We start from the raw sequence: 10,200 nt of genomic DNA on the forward strand, positions 1-10,200 counted from the left end.
CTAGAATGAACTGCTCAGACTACCGCGGGAGCTTTCTTGGAACTGTTAACTGCGCAGGCGCAAGAGCAACCCACCCGGAAGGCGGAAGCAGCGGGCCCGCACAACGACGGGGGGTCGGGGGCGGAGAGTGTGCTTAACCAATGACCTGAAGGAGCAGGGAGGGCGGGATTAGGCCCGCAGTTGCTAAGCGCTACCCTAGTGGGAGGTGATTTAAGAAATGGGGTGAAGGGTGGTTCAATGGCCCTTCACGTCATCATCCTTCTGGCCCTCGGAAGTTAAGCAACGAAGAGGCGGGCCTAGGACCGGAAGCAGGAAGGAGGGCGCAGGAAGCAGGGTGCTGCCGCTCGTCGTGCTGTCGGTCCGTGAGTCTGTTGGTCCCGAGGGCAGGATGGAGAAACTGCGGCTTCTGAGCCTCCGCTACCAGGAGTACGTGACTCGTCACCCGGCCGCCACGGCCCAGCTGGAGACGGCAGTGCGGGGCCTCAGTTACCTGCTGGCAGGTGCTACCCTGACCTTTGCCCCACCCCTTAGGGGCTCTGACCTCTGACCTCACTGGCCCCTTCCCTTCGGAGTCAGGGTAGTGATCGCTGTGCTTGAGAAGTTCCTTCCACGTTCCCGTAGGGCACAGGGAGGGGATGTCCAGGGCCCCGAAGCCGCAGGCTGAGGCAAATGCTCACCGTCGCCTCCTGTGCCTTCTCCCCAGGTCGCTTCGCCGATTCGCACGAGCTGTCAGAGCTGGGTGAGCGGGGCTCTGGGGTGGATGGGGGGCGGCGGGGTTTCCCAGAGGGCGGACCACCCCGGTTCGCTGTCCTAAGTTTTCCGTTACATGGTCCTGTGCTGAGTCGGACAAAGGTCCTGAGTCCACTGTCTCGGGCCCCCCATAGTCCAGAGACAAATCTGGGGACCTTGACTGGTCAGGCGGCTGGCCCAAGTACCTTGCCTGCCTTTGCCCAGTTAATCCTCCCTGTAGTCCTACGATGTACTGTTACTGTCCTCAGTGTCCAGTAAAGGGGACAGAAATTCAGTGAGGTTAGGGGACAGCTACTGGTGATCCCGGAGCCAGGCTTCAAGCCCGGATTTCGCACATTCGAGGAGCCCCAGACTGTGACTGCCTCAGGCATGTTTGCCCGGGGAGCCCGGGAGGGTAGTGGAGGTAGAGGTGGAGCCGCCTTTCAGGGACAGGCCGCAGGGAGCTGAGGCCCGGAGGCGAGACCACACATCCATGGCTGCTGAGAGCGGTGGGCAGTTCTGGGCAGCTGGCTGACCAGGGCTCTGCAGCAGGGCAGTAGCTGCTTTGTCGCGGAGATCAGGCCCTCCTTTCTTGTTCCAGCCACCCACACAAGATCATACTGGGGAGTGGGCAGCTCTGAGGAAGTGGGTGGGGAGGCAGGTGGGTTTCCACACGGCCTGTGGCTGGCGGAGTAGAGCAGGTAACAGGTGATCCCTGCAGCTGTGGGGAGAAGGGGAGGGTGTAGAGGCCTCAGAACCAGCCCTTCACGGCCACACTCTTCCCCCCGCCCTCAGTGTACTCTGCCTCTAACCTGCTTGTGCTGCTCAATGATGGCATCCTGCGGAAGGAGCTTCGGAAAAAGTTACCTGTGGTGAGAATTCTGTCAGGAGCTGAGGGCGGGAAGCACAGGGACTTGGGAGTGAAGCAGTAATCGCCAGCCCGTGTGTGTCGCATGTACGGTCTCGAGTGTGAGCCGTGCCTACGTCCATCTGAGCTTCAAGCTATCTCATCAGGTGGAGGGTCAAGTTGTTAGTGCCCCTGTCGCAGATGAAGAGACTGAATTTCAGAGACATAGAGTAGCCTCTGCCATCTGGAGAACTCAGGCCTACACGGGTAGTCTTAGGGGAAAATCCACCTCTCCTGTCAGAGGAATCACCTAGGAGGAGGGCCTGGGACTGGGCCCCCCGCCCCAACCCTGACCTCTTGGCCTGGGGTCCTTGCAGTCGCTGTCCCAGCAGAAGCTGCTGACATGGCTGAGCGTGCTCGAGTGCGTGGAGGTGTTCATGGAGATGGGGGCCGCCAAGGTGTGGGGTGAAGTGGGCCGTTGGCTCGTCATCGCCCTCATCCAGCTGGCTAAGTACGTTGGGACTGAGGAGGGCAGGCCCTGGGTGGGGGTGACTCAGGCCAGCAGTTCGTGTGGGGTTCACCAGAGCACCCCTGGCCCCCTGCTGGCTAGTCACCTCCCCTGCAGCCCTGCCGTACTCCCAACCCAGGGCTGTCCTGCGGATGCTTCTGCTGATCTGGTTCAAGGCTGGCCTCCAGACCTCACCCCCCATCATTCCGCTGGACAGGGAGACCCAGGCACAGCCCCCGGGTAAGCTCTGGAGTGGCCTGGCACACGGAGTTAATTTGTGGGTTTAGAGCCAGCCAACTTGAGTAGGGTGTTGTCTGTTCGTGGAGCACATCTATTCCCATCAGCTCAGTTTGCTCTCATCACCCTGTATTGTACAGAGAAAAAAAAGAAAGATGAGGCTAGGGGCAAAATCAGAACTTGAACTCAGGAGTCCTGGCACCAGAGTCCTCATTCTTTTTTGTGGAACGGGGGACAGCATGAGTAGGAGACAGAGGTCCTGCCGACCATGTCTTTGGGCCTCGTTCTGTATATCAAGAGCCACAGTTGCGTGAGGCAGGGTACCCGGCAGATCTGTCCCTTCGGGGCTTTGGACTCCTCACTGGTTGGCCTCCAGGCCTGATGCCTCTGGCCTTCTGTGGGAATCGTTCTTTGCTTTTCCACCTGGTCATATTGAAAGCAAAGGACTGAGAAGACATGGGCCCTCCCTCCGTCACTCCAGTCCCTGGGAGGCCTGGCTTCTTGGCTGGCTCCCCTACCACGAGTCATGCTGCGCTTTCCCCATCCGGGGAGAGTGCTGACGCACGGCCCTGGCGACAGCGTCCGGCCTCAGGCGCTGCCGTAGTCCAGGCTTACCCACGCCCACCCATTCCCCCCTTAGCCCAGGAGCGTTCGCTGCACGCGTGTTCTCCGCGGGCTCCGCTGCAAACATGTCCCTCTGACAGCATGGCCTTCTGTCTGTCCCTGCTAGATGGTGACCAGAGCGCTGACGGCCAGGAGCAGTCATACGTGGGGAAGCGGTCGAACCGAGTGGTACGAACCCTCCAGAACAGTAAGTGTAGGATGTCGTGGCCCCGGGCGCCTCAGGGCGGAGGTCAGCCCGGGCCTGCCTGCTCATCCGCTGCCCTTGTGTTCTAGCCCCATCCCTGCACTCGAGGCACTGGGGAGCGCCCCCGCAGCAGGAGGGCCGGCGGCGGCAGCAGCACGAGGAGCTGAGGGTCACCCCCCCCACCCCGCTGGGGCTGCAGGAGACCATCGCAGAGTCGTTGTATATCGCCCGGCCCCTGCTGCACCGTATCCTCTGCCCGCCGCTGGCCGGCCCTCCGGGGCGGGCCCCATGGGGAGTGGGTGGGCGGGCCGTGTGCCGGAGACCTCCTTGACACCTTGGCCGTCAGTGCTCAGCCTGGGCCTATGGGGTCAGCGGTCGTGGACACCCTGGCTCCTGTCTGGGGCCGTGGACGTGACCAGGTGAGCCCAGGCCTGCCTGGGGAGTCCGCTCCCTCTGCCGGGCTTTGTGCCACGGGCCTGTCCTCGCCTGAGCAGATGGGCCCCCCGCCCTGCCCCATTGCTGGCCCTGACCGTGTCCCCTTCTGCCCCCAGCCTGAGCCTCCTGAGCGACAGGAAGGGCCTGAGCCGGAGGGAGCGGCTGGAGCTGCGGCGCCGGACCATCTTGCTGCTCTCCTACTTGCTGCGCTCCCCGTTCTACGACCGCTTCTCCGAGTGAGGCCCGACCCCGGCCCCTGCACACACCTTCCCCCCGCTCCCATCCAGGGTTTGCTGAGCACCCGCCGTGTGCCAACCTGCGTGCAGTGGCAAGTGCCAGCCCGGCGCTGCCTCGGGGCGCTCAGGCCGCAGGCCCGGGTGTGCGGGAGTCACGCAGGGGCGGCGCGCCGAGGGCAGGGCCCCAGGGATGGTGGCAGGGGCGGGCTTTCTTCCTGCCCAGTAGTGTGGAGCCCCACTTTGCAGAGAGGCCCTTGAGGTTCAGAGAAGCAGGGCACCTTACACAGAGCCAGGGGCCACCGCCATGCCTGCTCTGTCATCTGTGAGGGCCAGACCCAGAGGGCCCACTGGCGGCAAGTAGGGGGTGGCTTGGGGCCAAGTGCCCCAAGGCCTGCCGGGTGACTGCCTGAGGTCAGACTGCGATCTGAGGAGGGGTCTCTGTACGGCGACAGGGGCCAGGAGACAGACTGGAGGCTCCCGTCTTAAGTCCTCTGCTGGAAGATGGCAGTAGTCCCTGGAATTACGTTTAATACTGTGGCCGCACAACCTCTGTTTGGGTTTGGTTTGGCTTGCTTTGGTTTTGAGGCCACAGGAAGTGAGTTTGTGCCATACTCAATACCACCTCGGTGCAAATAGCGTGGCCTGGTAATTCCTCTTTTCAGATAAGTTTGCAAGCTCACAAGGTACTAAAGCCAAATCCTATTCCCTGCTCTAAAGGAATATTCCAGAGACTTACATGGACCATATGAGCTCCCCCCACAGACGGCCTGCACTTTGCAGAGGAAGCGAAGCCCCAGGATCTCGGAACTGAGGCATTTTGAGGCGACAGTACCCGCAGAGGTGGCCCTACAGGCGGCAAGCCTCTAGTGTGGCCCCTGCTGAGCGGACCAGCCTAGCACCCTCACAGCAGTGGCCCAGACTGAGAAAGGTCTAGAAACCTGCCGGAGAAGTTCTGGTTCCCCCGGGGGACAGGGAGCAAGCTGCTGAGCGGCTCTGGGGTATAGGCCTTGCAGGGAACCCTCTGTCCTTCCTGTCAGAGACCGACTGTCACCTCGGGCCGGGCTGCCTTCCAGTCGTGTGACCTGGGGCAAGTTACTGAAGCTCTCTGTGCCTCCTCTGTACGACGGGGACGTGCTCTTGCCTGCCTCATAGGGTCGTGGGAGGCCTTAAATGACCTCAGACATACAGGAGCACCTGGTACAGAATCACTTAACAAATGCCGAGTCTTACCATCATTTCTCTTGTTCCCATCCCCAACACTATCATCTCACCCCAGGTTCTCCTGTGGGAAAGCCCTGTCTCTTAAAAAAAATAGGGCCTTGGCCCCTGCCCCTTCCTCTGAGTGTGGCCCACCCCCCCCCACCCCCCCACCGCCGGGCCTGGTCACTCAACATTGGCTCGCGAGGTTTCAGTGTGGCTCAGCGCTTCTGGCTTACTGGGGGTTTCTCGAAGGCAGGGCGGGGCTGCCCTTCCCTTTGGGCCCTCACCATCCCTGTGTTGGGACTGCCCCAGGAGTGTGTTGGCTCAGGAGAAGGGGCAGGACGAGGGAGAGAGCGGCGGGAGTCTTTGGGATGCTGTGGGGAAGCACCAGCCCCAAGCTGAGCTGTGGGCGGCCCGGGCCAGGCAGTTCCTGCTCATCTTCTCTCTGCAGGGCGAGGATCCTCTTCCTGCTCCAGCTGCTGGCGGACCACGTCCCGGGCATTGGCCTGGTTGCAAGTAAGTGCGGAATGGGGGTGTGATTACCGAGTATCGCGGATCTTTCGAGTGGCCCCGTGTCCCTGACTGTTTCCTCTTTATCTCCTTGTCATTTGATTCTTTTTTTTTTTTTTAAAGATTTTATTTATTTATTTGAGAGAGAGAGAAAGAGAGAGAGAGCACAAGAGGGGGGGAGGGTCAGAGGGAGAAGCAGACTCCCTGCTAAGCAGGGAGCCCGATGCGGGACTCGATCCCGGGACTCCAGGATCATGACCTGAGCCGCAGGCAGTCGCTTAACCACCTGAGCCACCCAGGTGCCCTTGTCATTTGATTCTTGACACAGTCAGGAGAGGGAGCCCAGAGGTCAGGTTGGGTGGGTGGCAGCTCCTGGGCAGGGCCAGGCCGGCCCGTAGAGCCCCAGGGGTTGCTGGAAGAAGGTCCCTGTCCTGGGAGGAGTGTTGGGCCACACTGGGCTGTCAGCCTTAGCCCGGCCTCGGGATCCTGGAGCCGTACACCCCTGGGGCTTCTCTGGGGCTTCTGCGGCGGGGCTGAAGCCCACCAGGCTGTTCGGAGCTCTTACCTCAGCCACGTGGCTTCTCTGAGCCTGAGGGTCTTTGCAAAGGGGGACAGAGGTCGCTGCCACTGCTGCCTCCCGAGGGGCAGGCAGGCGGGAGAGTCAGTGGGGCTCCCGGCTGGACGGATGTGAGTAGCCGTATTGCGGCAGCGTGGCTGAGAAGGGCCTTAGGTAGAGCGGAGTCAGATGGGAGTCTGGCCCTCAGCCCCGAACTCTCTCTCGTTGCAGGGCCACTCATGGATTACTTGCCCACCTGGCAGAAAATTTATTTCTACAGCTGGGGCTGACCCATCCCGGGCGGGGGTGCAGGGAGGGGCAGGGGGTGCCCCGGCTGTCGGGGCCCCCGGGGCCCCTTCGCCCTAATAAAACTGACTCTGGCAGCGTCCCAGCACGTGGCCTCTCCATGCCCGCCGCCCAGGGCTCCTGGCACTCCCACCTGGCCCGCCGGGCACCCCCCCCCAGACATCCTCTCGACTTTCCACCCTCCGGCGATGGAGCCGCGGCGGCCCGCACCTCGTCCCTGGGCCGAGAAGCCTCCTGTCGGGGCGGGGACCTGGGCTCCTCTGGCCACAGAAAGCTGGGGTCTAGCATCTTCGAGCGTGGGAAGCGGCTTGCCGTGGCAGCCGCAGAGGTGAACTCAGCTCCTCTGTCACCGGTCCCTGGTGACAACAGACAAGGTCCAACGGGGCAGGGGGAGACCGCTGCCCGTGTGGCCTCTGGCCAGAGCCTCTGCCCCTTCCCTGTCCTCCAGCCTGCCAGCCTGTCTGTGACGGAGGCTGGTGAATGGTGGGCCCGGCTTGGTGCAGTGACACCCCGAGCCCCCGTTTCACAGCCGGAGGTGTTCTCCCACAGCTGGTGCTGGGAGCCTGAGCGGGTGCAGGTTCAGGGGGTAGGAGCTGGGGGCGCACACTCCCCCTGCCAGCTCCCTGGTGGCCAAGTCTCCCGGAGCCGCGCACAGGCTACTGGGGAGGGTACAGGCGCCCAGACGGGGCGACTGCAGCCTGGCCTTTCTGCCTGGTCCGTCCCCTTCCTCAGCCTCCGCCCCTGTCCCCTTTGCCCCGTGAATAGACCGAACTCTCCTGCTGGAGTTTCTAGCCGGGTGAGCCGCCCTCGAAGTTCTGAGGGCTCCATCCGCACTGCCTCTGTCCTGCCTCACTTCCTCTGACACCCTGGGGGGAGCCACGGGAACAGGGGCCAGCCCTCCTCTGCTACCCGCCCCCCCCGCAAGTGCCTCTGGGAAGGCATGCCCAGGTCCTGGGCCGGAAGGTGAAGGGTCAAGCCTTCAGGTGGTCACAGCTTGGGGCCCCGACCTCTGTTGGGTACGGGGACCGTTGCTGGGCACGTGCCCTGTCGGTGGGCTCTGGGCCGGCGGCTGTGCGTGCGGCGGGAGGAAAGCCGGCCTTGCTGTCAGGCGCTCATGCATCCGCAGACACACATCAATGCAGCGCGCCGGGGCGTGCGAGTAGGTAGGAGCGTGTACCTGAGGGAGTCTGGGTCGGAGGTGGGTGAGTGGAGGTGCTCGCTGCCTGGACGGATGCCCGTGGAGGGCGCACCCCTCAGGGAGGCCTCGGTTCAAGCAGGGGAAACCCTGCGCCAGTGTGGGGCCGGCTGGGAGAGCAGGTTGTGCAGTGAGTCACTGCTGGGGCAGAAGGGAGGGAGGAGCGGGCGGGAGGGGAAGGTCAGGGCCAAATCCAACAGGCCGTTGAAGGCCAGGCAAGAAACTCAGACCTGCCTCCGGAAGGCAGTGGGGAGGGGAGCATTTTAAACCTCATCCCGGGGCGCCTGGGTGGCTCAGTTGGTTAAGTGTCTGCCTTTGGCTCAGGTCGTGATCCCGGAGTCCTGGGATCGAGTCCTGCATCGGGCTCCTTGTTCAGTGGGGAGCCTGCTTCTCCCTGTGCCCCTCACCCCACTCGTGTTCTCGCTCTCTCAAATAAAATATTTAAAAATGAAAAACTACACCGCACCCCAGCGGCCTGGTGCGGGGGGCTCCCGGCAGCTGGAGGCTGAGCACAGGGACATGATGGCAGAAACCTCCAACAGTGGTTGGGGCCAGATTAAGGCCGTGGCCGGGAGATGACAGGGTGTAGGCGGCACCCAGGCAGGCTAGGGACTGGGTGTGGATAGAGAGGGAGACGGTGGCCTCTCAGAGGCAAGGAGGGTGAGGGACAAGGGACTGAGTTGGGCAGTGTGTCCAGAACTCAGGGTTCCCGGCAGCAGTGAGGACGGAGGACGGGGACACGGGCTTGTGAGGGACAGTGGTGTCCAGGACACAGAAAGGGAGAACCACTGAGCGGTTAGTGTATGGGCTCAGAGCACACGGAGACAGTCTGAGGAGATGCCAGCACCTGTCACCCTGGGGTTACTGAGGACCAGGAGCCAGGGATGCCTGTCTCCGGGCCTTGGGCACGGCGGCAGTCAGGGGCGCAGGGCTGGACCCCCAGTAGGTCTGCTCTTAGAAGCGATGGGGTTTCCAAAGCACAGAGCCCTGCTCAGCCCTCAGGTCCTGACTCCACAGGTCTGGAGGTGGCCAGGGGTCTCGGGTTTAAAGCCTCGGGGCTTCCGAAGTGAGCCAGGCCCGTGCGCCAGATGGGGGGCTGCGCAGGAAGCAAAGAAAGGGCCCCACAGCTTTGCCTCAGCCTGAGAAGAGACCAGCTCCATGCTATCACGTGGCGTTTATTCATTCAACAAACATTTACTGAGCATCCACCAAGTGTGGCTGGGGATCCTGCGGTGAACAAACCAGTCTCTACCCACGGGAAGCTTCCACTCCAGGGAGCAAGTTGTGGGCTTTGCCACCTCACTCAAAATCCGTCTTTCCAGCCTCAGGGGTGGTGGGGAGCCCTGGGGCCAGGCTGTTGTAAGCTTTTGGGGAACTGGGGAGGAAGTCTCTCAGAGCAGGCCCCCCCTGCCCGCCCCCCGTGGCATCTCTGAGCGGGCGGAGGACGTTCCTGGCATCACTGAGGGAAGGACAGGGTGGCGGCGGCAGGAGGTGGGGAGGAGGCAGAGTGGGGACGGTCGGGGCTCTCCGCGTGACCTCTCCCGTGCGCCACCGCCTGGGCACAGAGGTACGTACCTTACCCCCACAGACGAGAAAACGGAGGCCCACAACGGTGACCTGTACGCCTCCCAAGAGGCAAGGTGGGGGTGTGAACTGAGATCAGACTCCAAAGGTCTGCGCCCTTAACCCTCGGGCAGGGACACTAGAGCAAGGTGCCGTTCTGGCACCTGTTGGCCGACAGCGTCAAAAAACCGAACCGAACCTCAGCTGGAGGTTTCTGGCCCCGCCGCGGAGCCCTGGAATGACCGGCCTTTGTGAGGTGGCCCTGGCGGGTGGCAACGGTTCCGTCCTCCTGCTGGGGGAGGGGCAGGCAGAAGCCGGAGGACAAGGGCTGGAGTAGGAGATGGTTCTCGCCATGCTGGGGGCTCTGTATCCCAGGGCCGGGCTGAGCCTCTTCCTCCTCTACCTCGTCCTGGCTGCTGCCCTCCTCCGCCCCCAGCCGCTGAGGTAACTCCTGGGGGCACGGGGTCAGCGGTCCACCGGGCGGGGGGCCTGGAAGGTGGGGGGCCCTGCGTGCCGCTTCCCGCTCCCCGCCCTGCCCCGGACGACTGACTGGTGCCGTTACCCCAGGCATCGGAGCTCACCCAGGCCCCCACCCTGAGCCTTCACAGGGAGGTAGTTAGCGGGCTGCAGGGCCAGGACTGAGCACCCCAACATCTCCCACAGGCCTCAGCGATCTGTCCTTGAAGAACTTTCAGCCCCTCTGGAACTTTCGCAGCCACTTTCGGGCCTAGTGGATGGTAGTATCTCAGCCCTGCCCGCCCCCACTGCCCCCCAGTGTGGGACACATGCCCGGCGGGGGGGGGGGGGGGGCACCCACGTCCAGCCGCGGGGACTTTTCATCCCAAACAACACTGTTCTAGGGTGATCAGGGCAGATTCCCCTGCCACCCACACCCCCTTCTCTCCTTAGACTATGGGGTTCGACCCAAGCACCCCTGGCCGCGAGGGCCTCGACCCCTTCTCTCCCGGGCCCAGCAGCGCAAGCGGGACGGGCCGGACATGGCTGAGTATTACTACGACGCACCCCTGTGATGGGAGCCCCTTATAAAGCTATTCTGTGCAGCCAAGGCT

At 63.0% G+C, this 10,200-nt stretch overlaps 2 protein-coding genes across 13 annotated transcripts; both read left to right on the top strand.

Moving 5' to 3' along the window:
- The first annotated feature begins 29 nt into the window (after window positions 1-29).
- Window positions 30-7,719, top strand: PEX16 (peroxisomal biogenesis factor 16). Of its 12 annotated transcripts, none has more exons than XR_013442350.1 (12): window positions 30-500; window positions 704-739; window positions 1,525-1,601; window positions 1,954-2,087; window positions 2,224-2,324; window positions 3,052-3,132; window positions 3,219-3,374; window positions 3,472-3,548; window positions 3,681-3,892; window positions 4,518-4,728; window positions 5,452-5,516; window positions 6,298-6,457. XR_013442350.1 is itself a non-coding variant. In XM_078058119.1 (11 exons), exons 2-11 carry the CDS (start codon window positions 670-672, stop codon window positions 7,232-7,234), a joined length of 1,818 nt encoding a protein of 605 aa, XP_077914245.1. In that variant the 5' UTR covers window positions 30-500; window positions 622-669; the 3' UTR covers window positions 7,235-7,719. The 12 variants fall into 12 exon arrangements, 6 of the variants coding, with proteins under 6 accessions (XP_077914245.1, XP_035953649.2, XP_077914246.1 ...); XR_013442352.1 differs by having other exon boundaries at window positions 3,681-3,800; XR_013442349.1 differs by having other exon boundaries at window positions 4,518-5,516.
- Window positions 7,720-7,740: 21 nt separating this feature from the next.
- On the top strand, window positions 7,741-10,196 carry FREY1 (Frey regulator of sperm-oocyte fusion 1). The gene is made up of 3 exons (XM_036097768.2): window positions 7,741-9,574; window positions 9,794-9,867; window positions 10,040-10,196. Exons 1-3 carry the CDS (start codon window positions 9,471-9,473, stop codon window positions 10,159-10,161), a joined length of 300 nt encoding a protein of 99 aa, XP_035953661.1. The 5' UTR covers window positions 7,741-9,470; the 3' UTR covers window positions 10,162-10,196.
- Window positions 10,197-10,200: the final 4 nt, after the last annotated feature.

Source organism: Halichoerus grypus, chromosome 11 (genome assembly GCF_964656455.1).
Source record: "Halichoerus grypus chromosome 11, mHalGry1.hap1.1, whole genome shotgun sequence".
Lineage (NCBI taxonomy): Eukaryota > Metazoa > Chordata > Mammalia > Carnivora > Phocidae > Halichoerus > Halichoerus grypus.